At 59.8% G+C, this 20,318-nt stretch overlaps 4 protein-coding genes across 7 annotated transcripts; 2 read left to right on the top strand and 2 right to left on the bottom strand.

Moving 5' to 3' along the window:
* Nucleotides 1–9: 9 nt before the first annotated feature.
* On the bottom strand, nt 10–3,125 carry GNG14 (G protein subunit gamma 14). Of its 3 annotated transcripts, XM_062178036.1 has the most exons (3): nt 3,029–3,125; nt 307–399; nt 10–201 (listed from the first exon to the last, which is right to left on the bottom strand). In XM_062178036.1, the coding sequence occupies exons 2-3, from the start codon at nt 397–399 to the stop codon at nt 76–78; spliced, it is 219 nt and encodes a 72-aa protein (XP_062034020.1). In that variant the 5' UTR covers nt 3,029–3,125; the 3' UTR covers nt 10–75. The 3 variants fall into 3 exon arrangements, with proteins under 3 accessions (XP_062034020.1, XP_062034018.1, XP_062034019.1); XM_062178034.1 differs by having other exon boundaries at nt 10–399; XM_062178035.1 differs by lacking the exon at nt 3,029–3,125 and adding an exon at nt 509–563 and having other exon boundaries at nt 10–399.
* On the top strand, nt 2,773–6,012 carry DHPS (deoxyhypusine synthase). The gene is made up of 9 exons (XM_062178030.1): nt 2,773–3,109; nt 3,588–3,752; nt 4,132–4,253; nt 4,346–4,442; nt 4,547–4,633; nt 5,050–5,155; nt 5,245–5,348; nt 5,594–5,719; nt 5,799–6,012. The coding sequence occupies exons 1-9, from the start codon at nt 2,903–2,905 to the stop codon at nt 5,892–5,894; spliced, it is 1,110 nt and encodes a 369-aa protein (XP_062034014.1). The 5' UTR covers nt 2,773–2,902; the 3' UTR covers nt 5,895–6,012.
* On the bottom strand, nt 5,905–10,816 carry WDR83 (WD repeat domain 83). Of its 2 annotated transcripts, none has more exons than XM_062178032.1 (9): nt 10,555–10,810; nt 10,342–10,462; nt 10,130–10,235; nt 9,879–9,927; nt 9,660–9,786; nt 6,981–7,048; nt 6,795–6,903; nt 6,596–6,710; nt 5,905–6,144 (listed from the first exon to the last, which is right to left on the bottom strand). In XM_062178032.1, exons 1-9 carry the CDS (start codon nt 10,655–10,657, stop codon nt 5,995–5,997), a joined length of 948 nt encoding a protein of 315 aa, XP_062034016.1. In that variant the 5' UTR covers nt 10,658–10,810; the 3' UTR covers nt 5,905–5,994. The 2 variants fall into 2 exon arrangements, with proteins under 2 accessions (XP_062034016.1, XP_062034017.1); XM_062178033.1 differs by lacking the exon at nt 5,905–6,144 and adding an exon at nt 7,679–7,763 and having other exon boundaries at nt 6,606–6,710; nt 10,555–10,816.
* A 128-nt stretch (nt 10,817–10,944) lies between these two features.
* Nucleotides 10,945–12,491, top strand: WDR83OS (WD repeat domain 83 opposite strand). Its single transcript, XM_062178037.1, has 4 exons — nt 10,945–11,058; nt 11,168–11,273; nt 12,136–12,233; nt 12,335–12,491. Exons 1-4 carry the CDS (start codon nt 11,009–11,011, stop codon nt 12,399–12,401), a joined length of 321 nt encoding a protein of 106 aa, XP_062034021.1. The 5' UTR covers nt 10,945–11,008; the 3' UTR covers nt 12,402–12,491.
* The last annotated feature ends 7,827 nt before the right edge of the window (nt 12,492–20,318 follow it).

Genomic DNA, 20,318 nt, shown 5'->3' with positions numbered 1-20,318 from the left:
TGAGTGATGAGCGTTCCCCTCATGTTTATTGAGGCGGTTGTGGGGGTGGTGGCGCTGTGCCGGGGGTCCTGGGAGTCACAGGATGGCACAGGGCTTCTTCTCCTTGAAGGGGTTGGTGGCGGCCGGGATGCCCACGAGGAAGGGGTCGCTCTTGGCCTGCTCCGTGCAGAACTGCAGCAGGTCAGCGGCCGCCTTGGACACCTGCAGACCAGGCCTGGTCAGCCTGCCCCTGGCGGGGGTGGGGAGAAAGGCGCCTGCCGCCGCCCCCTGCTTGCCCCGGGCACCTGCCCCGCCCCGGCCCCTCACCTTCACGCGGTCAATGCCGGCCTCCATCCGCAGCTGCTCCACTGCCCGGCGGGCCTGCCCGATGTCGCTGCCGATGGCCACCTTGCCCGACATCTGGGGGAGGGCCGGCAGGGCTGTGAGCACCAGGCCCAGCCCCGTGTCCCCCCATGGGAACTGTGGCGTAGGGGTGGCCACTCCCCGCCCCCAGGTTGGGCCTGCTGACCTTCAGCTGAGGGCTCCCGAAGATTCCCGGGGCTGATTTCTCCTGTGGCGGCTGCCCGGCTCTGGCTCCCTCCCTCCCCCTGCCCAGCCCGACCGGCCGCCCAGCCCCTCGTCTCCCTCCCCCACCCCTGCGGAGACTTTGAAGCCAGGGCACTCCGGGAAGTGAAATGTCACCAGCGGCAGCAGCTGCCACGGCCAACGGAGGGGGTCCCTGCCCACCCCCCCCGGAGGCCCCTTGGCTGCGTGGCTTTGGCCGTGGGGACCAAGCCAAAGAAGAAAGGGGAGTGGGGCACCCTGGCCTCTCTGACCTGCTGGGTCCCCTGCTGGCTGGCCCCAGGGCACCTGCTCTGCCAGGCAATGCCAGAGCCCCAGGCAGCCTGCCTCCCCTCTGTCTGTCCCACCCTGCGGGGAGCTCTTCGCAGAGCGGGCTTCGCTGTTTCCCATGTTCCCCGGGACCCCAGCCCCAGCCTCCCCTTCCCTAGCTCCGGGTCCCATGATGTGCCCCCCCATCCCCCCACCCGCTCCTGGGTCACGTGCCCTCACTCCCAGCCCCTTTCTCCCCACCCCCGCCCCCCAGGCAAGTTCACCACCACCTGCGTAACTTCAAGCCCAAATCTCCAGCTCCTGCTCTCTCTAGTACCCTAGTACCCCCTCAATTCAATCTCAAGTGCCTGTCAGACCAGATTTCAAGCCGGGAGCTCAGCCTGGCCTCTGCTGTCACTGTGGGCACTTCCTGCCCCCCCCATGTCCCCTCTGCAGGGGGGCCCCCTCCTCCCTGGCTGTTGCACTCCAGGCAGAAGTAAGGGACTCAGGCTTTCCCACCGGCATCCCACCTCCGAATCCCAGTTTCCCACCCAGCTCCCTGCTCATGCGCCTGGGAAGGCAATGGAAGACGGCCCCAAGTGCTTGGGCCCCTGCCACCCACCAGGGAGACCTAGAAGAAGCTCCTGGCTCCTGGCTCCCGCTCGGCCCATCCTGGCCCTGGCTGTTAATGGCCATTTGGGGAGTGAGCCTGCTGATGGAAGTTTTCTCTATCAGCTTTCAAATAATAAATAAATAACCCCAGCCTCACAGGCTGCTGCCTGGCATCGCCAAATACCCCAGGCTGGGGGGGGCTCGTGCAACAGCGTTGTCTCTTGGGAGCTTGGGGAGTAGAAATTCAAGACCTAGGAGCTGGCAGGGCTGGAGGCCTCTCTTCTGGACCTGCACACGGGCTGCACCCCACCCCCTCCGTACTCTGTGTATACAAATTTCCTCAGAGGGACACCGCATGGACCACACTAATGGCCTCCTTCTAAGTCTATTATTAATTTTTTAAAGATTTATTTGTTTATTTGAAAGAGTTACATAGAGAGGAGAGAGAGAGAGCTTTCATCCACTAGTTCACTCCCCAGATGGCTGCAAGAGCCAGGGCTGGGACAGGCCAAGGCCAAAGCCAGGAGCCAGGAGCTCCATCTGGGTCTCCCATGCAGGTGCAGGGGCCTGAACACTTGGGCCATCTTCCACTGCTTTCCCAGGCCAGAAGCAGGGAGCTTGATTGGAAGAGGAGCAGCCAGGACTGGAACCTGTGTCCCTATGGGATGCTGGCACTGCAGGCAGAGGCTTAGCCCACTATGCCCACAGAGTCGACCCCTGTTGTCCTGTTTTCTTAGTCTCACTGGGTCTCGTTAATCAGTAAATCCCCAGCGTACACAGCCAAGCCTTCATAAAGCGCAGAGTGAGTGGACAAAGGGGTCCTCTCCGTGCCCTGCACACGGTGGGTTAGGAGGGTGCATGAGGTGCTGGTCTCACAGTCGCTCTGGGGTGTGTGTAGGGGGCGCTGCTGTCCGCCCTGAATCCCAGAGGAGGCTCCTGAGCCAGTGGAAGGTCGGAGAAGGCTTCCTGGAGGAGGTGATGGCTGCATCCGCAGGGGGAATGAAACAGGGGGCACCTGCAGCGCGTGGAGGCTCTGGACACTTGGGAGGGAACGAACAGGGAGCATTATCCCCATTGACAAGAGAAACTCGAGGCTGAAACTGTTTCTCTTGTCGACCCCAATCCTATCTGAGTGACAGCTACGAAGCCCAGAGCACAGAAACACATTAGGTAAGCGCCGCGCCACGCAATGAGTGTCCAGCAGGTGGCGCCAAAACAGGAATGTCCAGGTACGCCTAAAGGCCTAACGGCTCCTCACGGCTTCCGTAGTACGGAACACGCGTGCCAAGATGGCGGCGCCCTGGGCCGCAGCCGCCAGAGGGCGTCATGTGACTCAGCAACTTCCGTTAATTCCCTCTAGGCTCTTCCCTGAGCCCTGCTTCCTGCGCGGAGACGCGCGTGCTGGGGCCTAGCGTGCTTCGAAGCCGCCGCGGGCCCGGCCCGGTTGGGGGCTCAGCCGTGAGGACCCTGCCGCGGGGGCATGGAGGGCTCCCCGGAGGGGGAAGCGCCCGCCGCGGCGCTGGCCGCCGTGCTGAAGCACAGCTCGGCGCTGCCGCCCGAGAGCGCTCAGGTCCGGGGCTACGACTTCAACCGCGGCGTAGATTACCGCGCGCTGCTGGAGGCCTTCGGCACCACCGGCTTCCAGGCAACCAACTTCGGGCGCGCGGTGCAGCAAGTCAACGCCATGGTGAGCCCGGGGCGGGACTTCCTGGCCAGAAGGCGCGTGGCCTCTAGGAGAACCAATAGGGTTCCTTCAGGGGCGTGGCTGCCCCTGGACGGAGGCGGTGCGTCGCCCTGGGCGGGAACCGACTGCGAAGCGGCCTTGGCCGGTAGCGTCTGGAGGGGGTGGGGCCTGATTTTTGGTAGGAGATGGATTCTAGGCGAATTATTATTTATTAGACAGAAACGGGGAACTCCGTCGGGGTCTCCCACGCGGGTGCAGGGTCCCCGGCACTCGGGCCGTCACCTGCTGCTTTCCTAGGCGCATTTGCAGGGAGCCGGATCGGAAGCGGAGATCCTGTAGGGCGGGATTTTTAGTCCCCAGTAGAAGTGCCCCCTTCTAGAAAGTGCCTGAGTGGGTTCGTTCTCATTTCCGGAACTCACCTTGGGGGAGTCCCTGGCGTTTGCCGCCGGAAACTTAACCTGACCCCGGCCCCCGCCCCCAGATTGAGAAGAAACTGGAGCCGCTGTCGCAGGATGAAGACCAGCACGCGGACCTGACCAAGAGCCGCCGCCCGCTGACCGGCTGCACCATTTTCCTGGGCTACACATCCAACCTCATCAGCTCAGGCATCCGGGAGACCATCCGCTACCTCGTGCAGCACAGCATGGTGGGACTGCAGCCTTGGGCTGTCATTCTTAAAGATTTACGTAGTTATTTGCAAGGCAGAGTGACAGATCTTCCATCTGTTGGCTCACTCCCCAAATGGCTGCAGCAGCTCGGGCTGGGCCATGCTGGAGCCAGGAGCTCCATCCGGGTCTCCCATGTGGGTGGCAGGGAGCCAAGTATGTGAGCCAGCACCTGCTGCCCCCTGCCTAGGATGCACTAAAACAAGAAGTGGAGCAGCCAGGGCTGCACTCTGCATCCGAACGTGGTGCCCGCCCCCCAAAGTGGCCAAGCTCTTTCCTGGAGATCAGGGTTGAGGCTGAGGTGGGGACCGTTCCCTGGGAGCAGGGCGGGGGCCCAACTGCGCTGCCTTGGGGCTGCAGGTGGATGTCCTGGTGACCACGGCCGGAGGTGTGGAGGAAGACCTCATCAAGTGCCTGGCGCCCACGTACCTGGGCGAGTTCAACCTCAGAGGGAAGGAGCTCCGGGAGAATGGGATCAACAGGTTGGGGGAGGGGGGCATCCCTGCGCACCGCTGGGGGGGGGGGGGCGAAGCTGCGGGGGGGGCACTGATGGCCACGTGCCTTCTGTCCCCAGGATTGGGAACCTGCTGGTGCCCAATGACAATTACTGCAAGTTTGAGGACTGGCTGATGCCCATCCTGGACCAGATGGTACTGGAGCAGAACACAGAGGTGGGGGCTGAAGAGTCTTGGGGGGTGGGGAGTGGGGTCCAGTGTGGTGCTGGGCCCAGGGGGTTAGAGGAACGTGGGCTGACTGCTGACGTCCCCCCTCCCAGGGTGTGAAGTGGACGCCTTCCAAGATGATTGCCCGGCTTGGCAAGGAGATCAACAGCCCGGAATCCGTGTATTACTGGGCACAGAAGGTGAGGGCCGCTAACACGCAGCGTGCCCCTGCGGCAAGCCGAGAGGGGTCCCTGCTCTCTGAATACAGCAGATACCGGTGTGAGCTTTCATCTGCTGGTTCACTCCCTCAAATGGCTGCAACAGCCAGAGCTGGGCCAAAGGCAGAAGCCAGGAGCCTGGAGCTCCACCGCGGTCTCCCAGTGTGGGTGGCGGGGGCCCAGGTACCTGAGCCATCCCTGCTGCCGCTCAGTGCACATGCGCAGGAGCTGGGACTCGAACTCAGGATGCAGGAGCAGCCCCAGAGCGCCAGGCCGTGGCCAAGCGCCGGGTGTGTGTCACGTAGGCGCCCTCCTGCGGCAAGCAGACGGGCCCAGGTAGGCTGCTCCCCAGTGGCTGCAAGCCTCAGCCTGGCCCTCTGCTGTCCGCCCGCCCGCAGAACCACATCCCCGTGCTAAGCCCGGCGCTGACTGACGGCTCCCTGGGAGACATGATCTTCTTCCATTCCTACAAGAACCCGGGCCTGGTCCTGGACATCGTGGAAGGTGAGGCGCGCTGGGGCCCCGGGAGTGGCAGAGGGAGGGTGGGGGCCGTTGGGCTGGGGCCTGGGCCTGAGCACGCTCTCTGCCCGCAGACTTGCGGCTCATCAACACACAGGCCATTTTCGCCAAGCGCACGGGGATGATCATCTTGGGCGGCGGCATGGTCAAGCACCACATTGCCAACGCCAACCTGATGGTGAGCGCGGGAGGGCGTGGGAGCCCACTGGGCGCAGCGTCCCCGCGGCGACGGGTGCAGCGAGCGATGCACCACATGCCCTGCGTGGGTCTCCCGCTGTGGCTCTAAGGCGCTCACTGCCACCCTCTTGCGGTGGCGCGGGGAACAGACGGGGGCGGGGGAGCGGGAGCAGGGACCGGACGAGGGGTGGCGGGGACCCTGGAAGCTGAGGCCCGCTGATGGGGCTGTCCTGGCTCCGCCCACAGCGGAACGGGGCCGACTATGCCGTCTACATCAACACGGCCCAGGAGTTCGACGGCTCTGACTCGGGCGCCCGGCCGGACGAGGCCGTCTCCTGGGGCAAGATCCGGATGGATGCGCAGCCCGTGAAGGTGAGGGGGCGCTGAGGGGGCGCCGTGGCTCCCAGGGCACGGCCAGAGGCCCCGGGGCTCACTCAGGTTCCTGCCGCAGGTCTACGCTGATGCCTCGCTGGTCTTTCCCCTGCTCGTGGCCGAGACCTTCGCCCAGAAGGCCAGTGCCTTCGTGTCGGAGAAGAGCAAGGACTGAGAGCCGTGGCCCGGGAGCTCCCCCTCCTATTTATTGGTTCCCAGCGGTGTCCGCGCAATAAACGCTTGGCAGTCTCGAGCCCGCGGTCAGGGGCTCCGGGTCAGCTGGTGCCACCCTCCGCCTCGTAGCCTTCTTCCCGCCAGCACTGGACGCTGCCTGCTATGGCGGCGAGCAGGCAGGGCTCCGTGGGGTGGTAGGCCAGCGACTGCACCACGCCGGAGCCCACAGGCAGGGCCAGCACCAGGGCGCCCTGGGTGGGGGGTGGGGAGCGGAGGTTGGCTGCCAGTGGCCGAGCCACCCCTCGGCTCCCAGGGGCCCTGGGCGTCCCCCTCCAGGGGCCTCCCACAGACACTGCAGGCCGCTCGGGGGTGCTGGCCGGGCCACACATCTTGGGGGGAGCGACTTATTCTTACAGCCCTTTGTCCTGGCTGCACCTGCCTGCCCCTCCCCAGCCACAGCGTCTCCCCTCCCTCTGCAGCCCACCTATGCAAGCACCTGTTCCCCTCTCGCCCGCCCACCCCCCAGCTAGATTCCAGCTGCTCAGGCCTCCAGGGCCCCCAGTCTGGCTGCGATGGTTCGGATATGGTTGAATGGGGTCACTCCCCCCCCACCGGCCCAGGTTCATGTGGCCCGGGGCTTGCACTAGGGGTGTCCCCGGGCGCAGGCAGGGTGTGTGTGAGGCAGTTCTGGGGGAGGCTCACCTCCACCAGGTCCCAGAAGAACACCTTCCCGTCTTCCGAGCAGCTGACCACGTGCGTGTCACGTTCACTCAGGCAACAGTCCAGCTTGTACTCCTTGTTTTTATGGCCTGTGTACCTGGGAGGGTGGGCGCAGCATCAGGGTGGCAGCAGCCTCGCCGGACACCAGGGGGAGGGACCCACAACCCCCCCTAGGACTCACTCGCCCAGCATCTCCCCAGTGTCTTTGTCCAGAAGCCGCAACGTGGAGTCCAGGCTGGACACCAGGGTGCACTGCCCGTCCCGGCTGAAGCAGGTGCAGGTGACAGGGCCTGGGGACAGGGGATGGAGGAGCTGTAGGGGGAGCCAAGGAAACCTTGGCTGCCCCCCCAGCCCTGGCCACACTCACTGCCCACGTAGTCTGAGAAGAGCTGCCCCATCCTCAGGTCGTAGCGCCTCACGCGGCCGTCCACGGAACTGCAGGAGAGGGGACACGTGGCTGAGGCTCCCGGTGCCCGGCCCCATCTCCATTCATTTCTGCAACTTTCAGCCCCCTGGAGCCCTTCTGGGACCCCCCCACACCCTTTCCTGCGTGTTCTGGGCAGGTCTCTGACAGAACCATCGCCCCTGGAAACCCACGGGTCCCACCTTCAGGGATTCAAGGGTGTTTGGACAGGAAGTGGTGTCTGCAGGGGACACAGTGTCACCATTCCCAGGTAACAGCCCCTCCGTATAACCTCCACACAGCAAATCCACCGTTTTAGGTATCACAAGTCAGCTAGAGAGGACTTGGGCTGGCACTGTGGCACAGCAGGTAAAGCTGCTGCCTGCAGTGCTGGCATCCCATAGGGGCACAGGTTCGAGTCCTGACACCCATCTTCTCGCCTGTATTCGTGGCACTTGGCTTCAGGCCTGGCTGGGAGGCTGAGTGTGGCAGACACGGGGATCAGCTGTGGGGACTTGGGACCCCATGGCTCTTGGTTGAAGTCCCAGAGAAGGTACTGAGGTGTCTTTCCCGTGGGGAACAGAAGCTGCGCGTTCCCCAGGAGGACCTATAGGTGACTTGGGTGTGCATCATGTCTCTGGGGCCAGGTCCTGAGTGGACACCTCGGACTCGGCGGTGATCATGCCAGGCGTGGCTCCTGTCATCCTGGAGCCGCCACCAGTGACCAAGGTTGATCTGGAAAGCTCTCTGTGAGGAAAGACGGACAGCCCATGGGGCCAGCACTGTGACACAGAGGGTGAAGCTGCCGCCTGCAGCACTGGCATCCCATATGGGCGCCGGTTCAAGTCCTGGCTGCTCCACTTCCCATCCAGCTCTCTGCTGCGGCCTGGGAAAGCAGTGGAAAATGGCCCAGGCCCTTGTGCTTTGCACACACAAGGGAGACATGGAAGCTCCTGGCTTCAAATTGGCCTAGTTTCAGCCATTGCGGCCATTTAGGGAGTGAACTAGCAGATGGAAGACCTCTCTCTCTCTCTCTCTGCCTCTCCTCTCTCTGTGTAACTGTGACTTTCAAATAAATAAATACATCTTTAAAAAAACAAAGAACCAGCAAACAGCCAGGTTTCCCAAAGAGGCAAGAAAGGTAACCTGATATAACCTGGCACTCAACTAAGCAGTTACTTTTCTACTTATTTTTATTTTTAAATATTTATTTGAAAGAGTTACAGAGAAAGGTCTTCCACCCACTGGGGCTGGGCCATGCTGAAGCCAGGAGCCAGGGGCTTCATCTGGGTCTCCCACGCAGGTGCAGGGGCCCAATTGTTCAGGCCATGTTCTGCAGCTTTCCCAGGGCATGGAAGAAAGCTGGATGGGAAGTGGAGCAGCCGAGACTCGAACCAGTGCCCAGATGGGATACCGGTGTTGTAGACAGTGCCTTAACCTGCTAGACCATCATTCCTGGAAAATCCAATCTGCTTTTTGTTCTTCCCTGTTTATAAAACCAATCTCTGCTCAGTTCATAGGAGCTCTCATCCTGTTTTATGGAATAAAAGCTTCGTCCCATTCTAGAATAGAATGTAAAGCCAATTAGAATGATCTTGCAACTGGGGCCAGTGTTGTGGTCCAGTCCTGGCTGCTCAGCTTCTGACCCAGCTCCCTGCTGACGCACCTGGGAAAGGAGCAGAAGACAGCCCAAACACCTGGGCACATGCCACCTATGTGGGAGACTGGGATGGAGTTCCTGGTTTTGGCCTGGCCCAGCCCTGGCCGTGTGGCCATTTGGGGACTGAACCAGTGGATGGAAGACCTCACTGCCTAAAATAAATAACTCTTTTTAAAAGAAAGTTCTTTTTGTTACAGAGAGGCAGAGGCAGAGAGAGATCTCTCCGCCAGTTCACTCCCCAATTGGCTGCAACAGCCGGAGCTGTGCTGATCTGAAGCCAGGAGCCAGGAGCTTTTTCTGGGTCTCCCACGCGGGTGCAGGGGCTCAAGCACTTGGGCCATCTACCACTGCTTTCCCAGGCCACAGCAGAGAGCTGGATCGGAAGAGGAGCAGCTGGGACTTGAACTGGCGCCCATATGGGATGCCAGCACTGCAGGCACTGGCTTTACCCGCTATGCCACAGCACCACTCCTAAAAATAAATCTTTAAAAAAAAAATAAAAAGCCGAGGGGCCCACGCTGGGCGGGTGGGGGAGGCATGCACTGCACAGCGCTGTGAATAGACGGTGGTGAGGAGAAAGCAGATTTTGAAGCAGTGCAGAGGCAGCTCTGATCCTCCATGGCACGGCTGGGGAAGGGTTAGATCCTGGGTCTAGGGGCAGTGCTGGGTGCCGGTAAGCCACTGTCTGCAGTGCCGGCATCCCATATGGGTACCGGTTCAAGTCCTAGCTGCTCCTCTTCCGATCCAGCTCCCTGATAACAAGCCTGGGAAAGCAGCAGAAGATGACCCAAGTTCTTGGGCCCCTGCACCTGCATGGGAGACCTGGAAGAAGCTCCTGGCTCCTGGCTTTGGATCGGCGCAGCTCCAGCCGTTGCAACCAGCTGGGAAGGGAACCAGTGGATGCAAGATCTTTCTGTCTCTCCCTCTCTCTCTGTAACTCTGCTTTTCAAATAAATAAATACTAAGACCAAGGGTCTACCCACCCTGCCAGAACTTCATGGTCCGACACCTTCACACTGGAGACGCTGTCCTTGGCTTCGTCCAGCTTCTGCACTGGCTCAGGTCTTCTTGAGCGGCAGTCCCAGCAGCGGATGCTGGAGTCGATGGAGCCTGCAAAGCCACCGTGAAAGCGGGGTCACCTATAGAGGGGGTGGGGGTGGGGACGGCCCCTCGGCCCTTCACTCCTAAGACCCCAGACTCACCAGACAGGATGACCGTGGCCTCCTCATTAAACTGCACCGTGTTCACCTTCTGAGAAACACGAACTGCCACTCAGAGGAGGCTGGCCTTTTGGAGGATTGGGGCAAGGGCACAGCCTAGGGGGTGGGGGAGGTCAGAGGGCGGGGCTTGCTGATGGGCCCATGGGGGAAGGACTTCTGGGCAGGCTGTCAGGAGTGGCTCAGGGTTTGGGATTGGGGGGGGGGGGGCAGGGAGTCTCCCGGTTTGCACTCACCCCGGCGTGGCCTCGGAATTTGCGCACAACCTGCCCCGATGCCACATCCCACAGCACCACCGCCTTGTCCCCGCCGCCGGAGCACAGACTGCTGTTGTCAAAGGAGCTGCAGGGCAGGAAGAGGAGGTGGCGGAGGGAAGGTGGCCGTCCGCCCCCCCCACACATCCCGATCCTGGCCTCGGCGCTCCCCGATCCCGGCCCGCGCGGCTCACCTGGCCGCGTCCAGCACCTCGTAGCCGTGGCCGCTGTACGTCCGCAGCAGCGTCCCCCGCAGCGGGTTCCAGAGCTTCAGGGTCTTGTCGCTGCCGCACGTCAGGCAGTAATTGCCGTCCACTGGGGAACACCGGGCGCGGACGGGGGGGCGGTTACGGGGCCGCAGACCCTCAGGAGGCGGGAGGAGGCCGCGGCACGAAGGAGGCGCTCACCATTAAACCGCACCGCCCGCACAGCCCCCTGCCCGCAGTCCAGCGTCTTCAACCGCTTCTGCGGCAGTTCGGGGGCCCGCGGCTTCGGCTCAGGAAAAGCCATGGCTCCGCGGCACCGGCACACTTGGTTGTAACCTTATTATTGTCCCCCCATACCTATTTCCGGTTTCTCACTTCCGGATTCAAGATTTCAATACTGTGGTGACTGATGTTGAGAATATCGAAGCCCGCTCTCTCAGGTCCCCCCTCCTCATACCACTTCCACTTTTCAAGGAATATTTTGGATGTCGTTTAGTTTTTTTTTCTTCTGCCTAGAGAAAGTCCTGGCCTCCGCGGTGTGGAACGGAAGCGTCAGGGTTGTGGGTGTTACTCTAAAAGGCATCCTCCGCTCCCGCACCGGAAGCGGCGGCGGCTCCGGGAGCGGAAGAGACGCCAGCTGGCCCTTCAGCGCGCAATGTCCACCAACAATATGTCGGACCCACGGAGGCCCAACAAAGTGCTGAGGTGAGGGAGGACCCCAGCGTTGTGGTGGCGGGTCTCGCGTTTGGGTGGGGGTCGGGACCAAGGGAGGCGCCTGCCTGTCCCGGGGGCGAGACTCTTGAGTCTGTCTCAGGTACAAGCCCCCGCCGAGTGAGTGTAACCCGGCCTTGGATGACCCGACGCCAGACTACATGAACCTGCTGGGCATGATCTTCAGCATGTGCGGTCTAATGCTCAAGGTGGGCGGGGCTGAGTTTCCGTGGGCGTGGCTCGGCCAGAGAATGGGGGCGGGATCCGGTGGAAGCGGGGCGTCCGGCCAGCGGCGAGGGGGCGGAGCCTGGGGTCAGCCAGCGGCGAGGGGCGGAGCCTGAGGCCAGACAGAGGTGATAAGGGGCGGGGCCTCGAAAGCCGCAGGTCGGAGTCAGCTTGAGGCGCCTCGCATGTTGGTCTGAGGGTGGAGACAGCCTTTGAAGCAACTTGGAAGAAATTTCTGGAAAAAATGATGGTGGCGGGCAGCATGGGGCAATGTCTCAGGCCATTCTTGGGCCTCAGGGAATTCGGTGGGGTCAGAGACGCAAGCTTGGGAACTGAACCAGGAGCTGGGTACCTGGAGTTGCCTCTGAAGGGGGCGGGATGGAGCTACTTCCGGGGGGAGGATCCCGACTGGACAAGGTGGGGTCATTTTAAAAAGCATACATGAGATCTTCTACTTACTATTTGGGATCTAGGGAGGGAGGGCGGAGTGAAAGGAGGACAGGGGCAGAGAGACAGACATACCGAGAGCTCCGTCTGTTGATTGGCTTCTCTGGGGCCTGGAGCTGGGAGACGGCGCCCAGTCCAAGTCTCCCATGTGGGCGGCAGGCGCCCGAGTGAGCACTACTTGAGCAGCCGCCCCTGCTGCCTCTGGGGGCCTGGAGCTGGGCAGCCAACCTAGGCACCCTGTGGGTATCTCAGCTGGCGTCTTACCTGCTGGCCTGAGTGTCCACCCCCCCCCCCCCCCGCCCCGCACAGTGTGCAGTGTGGTTGGGGTGGGGGTGGGGTCGGGGCATTCGCCGTGGGTCCCTGGCGGTCCCGAGCAGCCGGCCCCCTGCTTTCCCCCAGCTGAAGTGGTGCGCCTGGGTGGCCGTCTACTGTTCCTTCATCAGCTTTGCCAACTCGCGTAGCTCCGAGGACACCAAGCAGATGATGAGCAGCTTCATGTGAGGCTTTACCTAGGGGTGGGGGGCTCTTGGATGAGGGGCGGGGTGGCCCCAGACCCCCTCCCCCCATCCTGGGCACGCCCCTCTTTGCCCATCTCCAGGCTTTCCATCTCCGCCGTGGTGATGTCCTATCTCCAGAACCCTCAGCCCATGACGCCCCCCTGGTGATGGCAGCCTGGAGGGGTCATGTCCTGGACCCGTGCCACCCACTTGCCCCAGGCATGGCCTGTGGCCACTCAGAATGCTACTGTCCTGAGTGAAGAGGTCCCAGACCCCTCCCCCTCCCCCCAGCAGGGTGGAGGGAGCCTGGCCGGTGGGATGGGGGGGGGCGTCCCCATCCTTCCCTTACCCTGCCTGCCGCGGGGGGAGATGCTGCCCACGTTGGTGGGGTCTTCCCCCATTCTCTTGTTGAAATCAGTTGGTAATAAAGTTTTTCACTCTGGCTGTCCTCCATCACCTGTCTCTTCTATTCCCTGGGAGGGTCTCTGCGCAGTGTGGCTGAGCCAGGTGACAGGTGAGAGGGTTAACCCTGTACTCCAGCACCTTGGCAGTGACCCTGCCGGCCTGAGCACCTGGCAGGGTAGGAATTGGGCAATCAGGCCCTGCAGCCTCCAGGGGGCGCCGGCGTCGGTCCCTGCCACGGGGATCGCCTGTCACGGTGCTCCAAGGGCTCTTTCCGGTGTCTGGATCCCCACTGGGCAGATCCACATCCTCCTCTTGACCTGCAGCGAGCCCAGCTCGGTCCCTCCAGGTCCCCTCCCTGGCTGTGGGTGAGATGCCCTAGGATCCAGGCAAACCCCCTAGGAAAACCCAGCCCCCGCAAGAAAAGCAACTACAGGCACGGTCGTTTCAAGGCCTCCCTTCAAGACCTGCCCCACACCTTCCTAGGTCCCCAGGGCTCCCAGGTGGACTCAAGGCCACAGCCTCCATCGCCCAGCCCCGGGCCCTCCCCCACCGAGTGCGGAGGCTGGGCTCCCGCTGCGCATCGCTCCCGGGACCGAGAACCAGAATCCTCTGCCGGTTGCTGCAGTGGAGCCGAGGAGTGCGGGCTTCAGGAATCCACGATGGCCACCGGCACCGCCGCCGCCTCTGCCCTCTCTCTGGTGGTGCCCAGCAATGCTGCTGTGCGATAGGAGGTCCGAGTGCACCGGGCCGCTCACCTGAACTGTGATTGGAGGGCGGTGTGGGGGCGGGGAGGCTGTGGGTGGGTGGGGTGGGGTGGGGGACGCTCAGAGAGAACCGGGGCTGTGGACGCCACTTCCCTGAAGTCCACCCTGGCTCCTCCACTTCCTGCGGCCCCCTTGCCCAGGTCACTGCCCTCCGTGTGCCCCAGGACGCCCGCAGGTCAGCTGTGTGTGGGGAGGAACGCACCTCAGCCAGGGCTCTGATGATTTTCCCAGGACGAGAGGGAGAGCCACTCTGGAGGGCTGTGCGGGGTGGGAGCTGTGCGTGTGAGCACCACGATGCGTGTGTCCTGCCTGGGAGGGCCTGGCCTCCTCTGCACATGGTCAGGATCAGGTCAGGGCCTCCCCACCGCACCCCAGTGTCCATCATGCTGTCCACTGAGCCGGGCCCTTCCCCCACTCCACTTATTTGCCCTAGGGGTACTGACACAGGTGTGTGTGTGTGTGTGTGCGTGTGTTGGGTCCCTGTGTAGACATGTCCCATGGTGCAGCCAGACATGCTGAATGTTCACCTGCTGGCCCACACACATGATGACGTGGGCTGGGTCAAGACAGTGGACCCGGTCTCCCACGTGGGTGCAGGGGCTCAAGCCCTTGGGCCATCTTCTACTGCTTTCCCAGGTGCATTAGCAGGGAGCTGGATTGGAAGTGGAGCAGCGGGGACCCGAGCTGGTGCTCACTTGGGACGGCTGGCTTTACCTGCTGTGCCACAGTGCTGGCCCCAAGAAGGGGCTGACTTTGTGGCAGAGTGAGTCGGGCAGAGGCTGGCATTCCGTACTGGGGACCTGTGGGGTCATCTGGTGCTTCACTTTTGACCTAGGTCCCTGCTGATGTGCTTGGGAAAGCAGCAGAATACGGCTGGCCTGGGTATTTGGGTCCCTTCCACCTGTGTGAGAGACCCGGATGGAGTTCCAGTCTGCTGTCTTTGTCTTGGCGTAGCCCTGGCTATTGCGCCCATTTGAGGAAGGAGCCAGCTGGTGGAAGAGCTGCTTCCCTCTCTGTTTCTCCCTTTCTCTGTGTCACTCTGCCTTTAAAATGTAAAAAAAAAAAGTCTTTGAAAGTTTTATGTATTTATTTGAAAGAGAGAGGGGGAGTTGGAGAGAGAATGTAACCGAGATCTCCCATCCAGGGGTTCACTGAGAGACAGACAGATTTCTCTTATCCACTAGTTGGCTCCCAGGAGCTAGGCCAGGTGGACCTTGGGAGCTTGGAACTCACCCTGGGCCTCCAGTGTGGGTGGCAGGGCCATCACTGCTGTCACTCGGAGTCTCATTAGCAGGAAACAGGAGCACAGCTGGGACTCAATCCCAGATACTCTGATATGGGGCTGGCGGCGTCCCAACTGGCATCTTAGTTGCTCTGCCAAAACACCGCCCCCAGAGTGAGTTTAGATGAGGCTCATGAGCTTGCTGTCCCGTTGGGTACAGTGACAAGTGGGGGAAGGAAGTGATCAGTAACTTCGACACGCCGCTGGACACCAAGGGCTACTTCTACACGGACAGCAATGGCCGGGAGATCCTGAAGAGGAGGTGACGGGGACGCAGGGCACCCGCGGGGCAGTGGTGGTGTGTGGGGGCCCAGGGACGGGGGCGCTGGCTGATGGTGTGAATGTGGGAGGGAGAGGAAGAAGGGAGAGAGCAGAGTGGGGGAGCCGGTGTCCCAGCCTGACCAGATGACCTCCTGCCCCAGGAGGAATTATCGGCCCACCTGGAACTTGAACCAGGACCTGCCCCACCTCTCCTGGGTGGAACCCAGCCGAGCTCTCGCCCTAGGCTCCGCCCTATCTCGAGCACAGGCACCCGACCTGGCCTTTGGATCCGCTGTCCTCCCCAGGCTCTGTCCTGCCTCCCCCTCCCTTGCGGCCCCGCCTCTCCGGGCTTTTAGCCCCGCCCTAACGCCCCCAGACCTCTGGGCAGATCAGCTCCGCCCCTTCCGGGCTTGCACCTGCTCGGCGGGTAACATCCCCCAACCGGGGACCGTCCCGTCCTCTCATTGGCTCGGTCCTCTGCGATCCTGCCCGCTCCTAGCCGCCGAGCCTCGCCCTCCCTGCGCAGGCCCCGCCTAGCTCCCCGGCGACTCATTGGGCTGGGCTGGGAGCTCCTGCCCCGCCCCGTGCACCTGTTCGCCCTGGCCGGATGGGGTAACTCTGGAGCACCAGTTCGCCACCGGGGAAGACTCGGGGCCGCTACTTGAACTCCCTTGTGATGAGAAAGGGGAAAGCTGGATTTGCAAGAAATGGACCCGCTCGTGGTTCCTGCAGCACCGCCACCATCACCCGCCTGCAGGAGACCACGCTGGCGGCCAACCAGCCCCGGGCCAGCGCCTCCAGGCTCCAGTGGACATCAGACACCAGTGGGCACCTAGCGTGGGCGGGGTGGGCTCCTGCCTGGGGCTGGCAGCTGGGGGTTCGTGTATGAGATGTGAGAATGTTTGCCAGAATCCAGTATAGAACCTGAGGACCCTGGGCAGATCCGGGCTCTTGGGGCTTGGGGATCCAAAGTGGGTTCAGCAAACTTGCAGTAGGTCTTTAGGGGTTGAGGATTTGGTCCCAGGAACAAGATTCAAGGGTCTCCGAGGGTGCCTAGTTCTGGGAGGGTGTGAGATTCTGTTAGAGATAGAATGCATGATCTAGAAAGGTCTCCTAAGCCTAGCTAAGGTTTTCTTTTTTTCTTTTTTAAATGTTTTTAAGATTCATTTACTTAGGGCCAGTACTGTGATGTAGAAGGTTAAGCCCTCACTTGGAGTGCCAGCATCCCATATGGGTGCTGGTTTGAGACCTGGCTGCTCCACTTCTGATCCAACTTCCTGCTGATGTGCCTGGGAAAGCAGCATAAGATGGCCCAGGTGCTTGGGCCCCTGCATCCATGTGGGAGACCTGGAAGAAGCTCCTGGCTCCTGGCTTTGGCCTGATCCAGCCCCAGCCACTGTGGGGCCATCTGCAGGGTAAACTAGCAGATGGGAGATCTCTCTCTCTCTCTCTCTTGCTCGCTTGCTCACTCTCTCTCCTTCTCTATTTCTGTCTTTCAAATAAGTCAATACATCTTAAATTTTTTTTTTACTTAAAAGGCAACGTGACAGAGATGGTGAGAGTTCTCCCATCCGCTGGTTCATTCTCCCAATGGTCTTAATGACCAGGGTTGGTACAGGACTCCATCCAGGTCTTCCAAGTGGTTTACAGAGTCCCAAGTTCTTGAACCATGATTTGGGCCATAATGTGTTGTCTTCCCAGTTGCATTTAGCAGTGAGCCTGCTCAGAAGTGGATCAGCCAGAAGTCCAACCATCACTCGGATATGAGACACCTGCCTAGAAAAACAGTGGCTTAACCCACTGTGCCAAGACCACGGCACTCCTTCCCTGAGTATTTTGCAGGGAGGTCAGTTGGTGGCTTATCCTCATACCAGACCCTCTGTCTACAGCACCCAGTCTCCCCCATCACTTTATCTCTCTCTCTCTCTCTTTTAAAGATTTATTTATTTGAAAGGCAGAGAGAGAGAGAGAGAGAGAGAGAGAGAGAGAGAGAGGTCTTCCATCCACTGGTTCACTCCCCAGATGGCTGCAATGGCTGGAGCTGAGTCAATCCAAAGTCAGGAGCTTCTTCCAGGTCTCCCATGTGGGTGCAGGGGCCCAAGGACTTGGACCATCTTCTACTGCTTTCCCAGGCCATAGCAGAGAGCTGGATTGGAAGTGGAGCAGCTGGGATTCGAACCGGCGCCCATATAGGATGCTGACACTGCAGGTGGTGGCTTAGCCTACTGCGCCACAGTGCCGGCCCCACATGCAGCTGTTTCACCCCCAAGTCATAGATGGATAGTACTGAGAGGGTGGGAACTTAATTTAACCATGGTGTTTAGCGAGTAGGCCTTGAGGGGCCAGCATTGTGGCGTGGTGGGTAAAGCCACTGCCTATGACGCCAGTATTCCATATGAATGGATGGAGTGGACACCTGGCTGCTCCACTTCCAACCCAGCCCCCTGCTAATGTGCTTGGGAAGGCAGCGGAGGATGGCCCAAGTGCTTGGGTCCCTGCACCTTAGTAGGAGATCTGGAGGAAGCTCCTTACTCCTGGTTTTGGCCTGGCCTGGCCCCAGCCATTGCAGCCATTTGGAGAGTGAACCAGTGGATGGAAGATCTCTCTCTCTCTCTCTCTCTCTCTCCATCTCTTCCTCTCTGTGTAACTCTTTCAAATAAATTTAATCTTTTTAAAAAATTGTGCCTTGGGACTGGAATCCGTGGCTTTAACCTGCTGCACCACAGCACCAGCCCCTCTGCCTTTCAAATAAAATATAATTATATATATATATGTATATATATATATTTAAGAGAAGTGGGGGGCTGATGCTGTAGCACAATGGGTTAAAGCCCCAGCCTGCAGCACTGCTGGCATCCCATATAGGCACCGGCTCAAGTCCTGGCTGCTCCATTTCTGATCCAGCTCTCTGCTGATGGCCTGGGAAAGCAGTAGAAGATGGCCCAAGTGCTTGAGCCCCTGCACCCACGTGGGAGACCCAGAAGAATCTCCTGGCTCCTGGCTTTGGATCAGCTTAGCTCCAGCCATTGCGTTCACTGGGGAGTGACCCAGTAGAGGGAAGACCTCTCTTTCTCTGGCTCTACCTCTTTCTGTAACTCTGTCAAATAAAATAAAAATGAATCTTTTTTTTTTTTTTAAAGAGAGAAATGTGCCTAGTGGGAGACTTTTAAGTCACTGGGGCTTTGTGCATGTGAGGCAGAACTTTTTTTTTTTTTTAAAGATTTTATTTATTTATTTATTTGAGAGGCAGAGTTACAGAGAGAGGGAGAAAGAGAAATCTTCTATCCGTTGGTTCACCCACCAAACACCTGCAGTGGCTGGAGCTGGGCCAATCCAAAGCCAGGAGCTCTATCTGGGTCTCCCATGCAGGTGCAGGGGCCTAAAGACTTGGGTCATCTTCTACTGCTTTCCCAGGCCACAGCAGAGAGCTGGATCAGAAGTGGAGCAGCTGGGACTTGAACCGGTGCCCATATGGGATGCCAGCACTGCAAGCAGCTTAGCCTACCACGCCACAGCGCTAGCCCCAGAAGGGGGCTCTTGTGAGAGGGTTGGGTCCAGCAGTCTGAGTGAGGCCTGGCCACTGTCTCTGCTTCCTGGCTCCACATGGGACCCTCCCTCTGCGTGGGCCTCAGCAGACGGCCACAGTGGAACGCACCTGACCTTGAACTGTGAACATTCCACATGGTGAGCAAAACTAACGCCCCTTCCTTGTTAAGTGGCTGGTTTTTAGGTACTTGTGGCAGTAATTGTCACTGGGAAATGGCCATGGAGGAAGGGGAACTCGGTTCTTGTCTCACATGGACGAATTTCCGTGCGGACGAGACAGTGAGCGAAGCAAGATTTATTTAAGTCTGAAACCTCGGGCTGTGGCAAACTGGAGGGCGGCGGTTCCAAGAAAGGAAATCCTGAGAAAGTGGTGTCTTTTAAGCAGAATTCGGGGGATCAGCTTAACAGTTGACACTCAGAGGGCGGGGTCAGGGAGAGAGAACTGGTGGGCTGTGGATACAGGCCTCAGTCGTCTTAGTTCCTTGCCTGAAACCAAATTTCCCAATGGAGCCCTTTCCTCTTGTATCAAGAAATCAGTTCAGCCCCACACCCTGATCTTCCATCTTCTATCCCTCCCCTCCTTCTGCATTCTTTTCCAGGTTTGTAAGCCTACAAAAAACCTGAAAAACCTGTATGAAGAGACCTACCCACCCCCCACTACTGCCCCCCCCCCCCACCTCTGGACCCTTAGCCTGTCCTAAGATCTACAAGGCCCAGCCCACTGGTCTGTGTGCACCCTGGCAGTAGGCTACCTCTGCAAATTTGTTTTTCTTCTTGAATAAATTTGTTTTGGGGGCCAATGCTGTGGTGTAGCAGATAAAGCCACCACCTGCAGTGCCAGCATCTCACATGGGTGCCAGTTCGAGTCCCGGCTGCTCAACTTCTGATCCAGCTCTCTGCTGTGGTCTGGGAAAGCAGAGGGAGATGGCCCAAGTGCTTGGGCCTCTGCACCCGTGTGGGAGACCTGGAAGAAGCTCCTGGCTCCTGGCTTTGGATCAGCACAGCTCCAGCCATTGCAGCCAATTGGGCTGTGAAGCAGTGGATAGAAGACCTCTCTCTCTCTCTGCCTCCTCTCTTTCTCTCTGTGTAACTCTTTCAAATAAATAAATCTTTAAAAAATTATTTTGGCTGTGAGTTTGAATCCTGTCTTTTCTTTCTTCTGCTCCCCCCTTTTTGTTTGTTTGTTTTTGTTTTCCCCCTTTTCCTTACGGGAACCCATCACAAGGCTGGATTTGTAATCCTGTGTAGCCTGCTCAGGATAAAACAACAAAACCATCAGAAAGGTGGGATAGGTAACCTCATCTTTGTACTCTCTGGATAAAACTAGAAACTCAGAAGGGTGAGATTGGTATTTGGACCTGCTAAAAACATTTCTCCGGGGGAGAAGCAGGCATCTAGTCCACTCTGAAAGGAACTTCCCTTTTTTGCATTCTAACAGGAACCTGGCCTGACTGCGAGCACACCTGTCTGATCACATAGGAGATAAAAGGCACCACTGCAGAGCCTGTCCCCCCAATCCGTCACATTTCTCAGGGCGCATGGGTGGTTCTTTGGGCCTTGCTATCCTTGTAGCTCTTGAAAAAAATATCCAAGTGTCCTGGCAGAGAGAGGTACTGGCCAAGAGGACCCATGGAATCGCCCTGGGTGCTCCTGTGGGCCCTCACCGCGGGGCCTGAGCTCTGGATCCGCCATCATAAACCGCTCTAAGTCCTCCTTGTGACAGGCCAGGGCTTGCCAGAGACTCGGAGTGGTCGCAGGGGCCAGGCTAAGGCTCTGCGGGACTCCTAGGATTGGTACACCTGCTGGTGACTCCTGGGAACGTATCCA

The sequence above is a fragment of the Lepus europaeus genome, chromosome 20 (genome assembly GCF_033115175.1).
Source record: "Lepus europaeus isolate LE1 chromosome 20, mLepTim1.pri, whole genome shotgun sequence".
NCBI lineage: Eukaryota > Metazoa > Chordata > Mammalia > Lagomorpha > Leporidae > Lepus > Lepus europaeus.
Note: the sequence above shows the minus strand (reverse complement) of the source record. Positions and strands in the feature narration are given on the sequence as shown.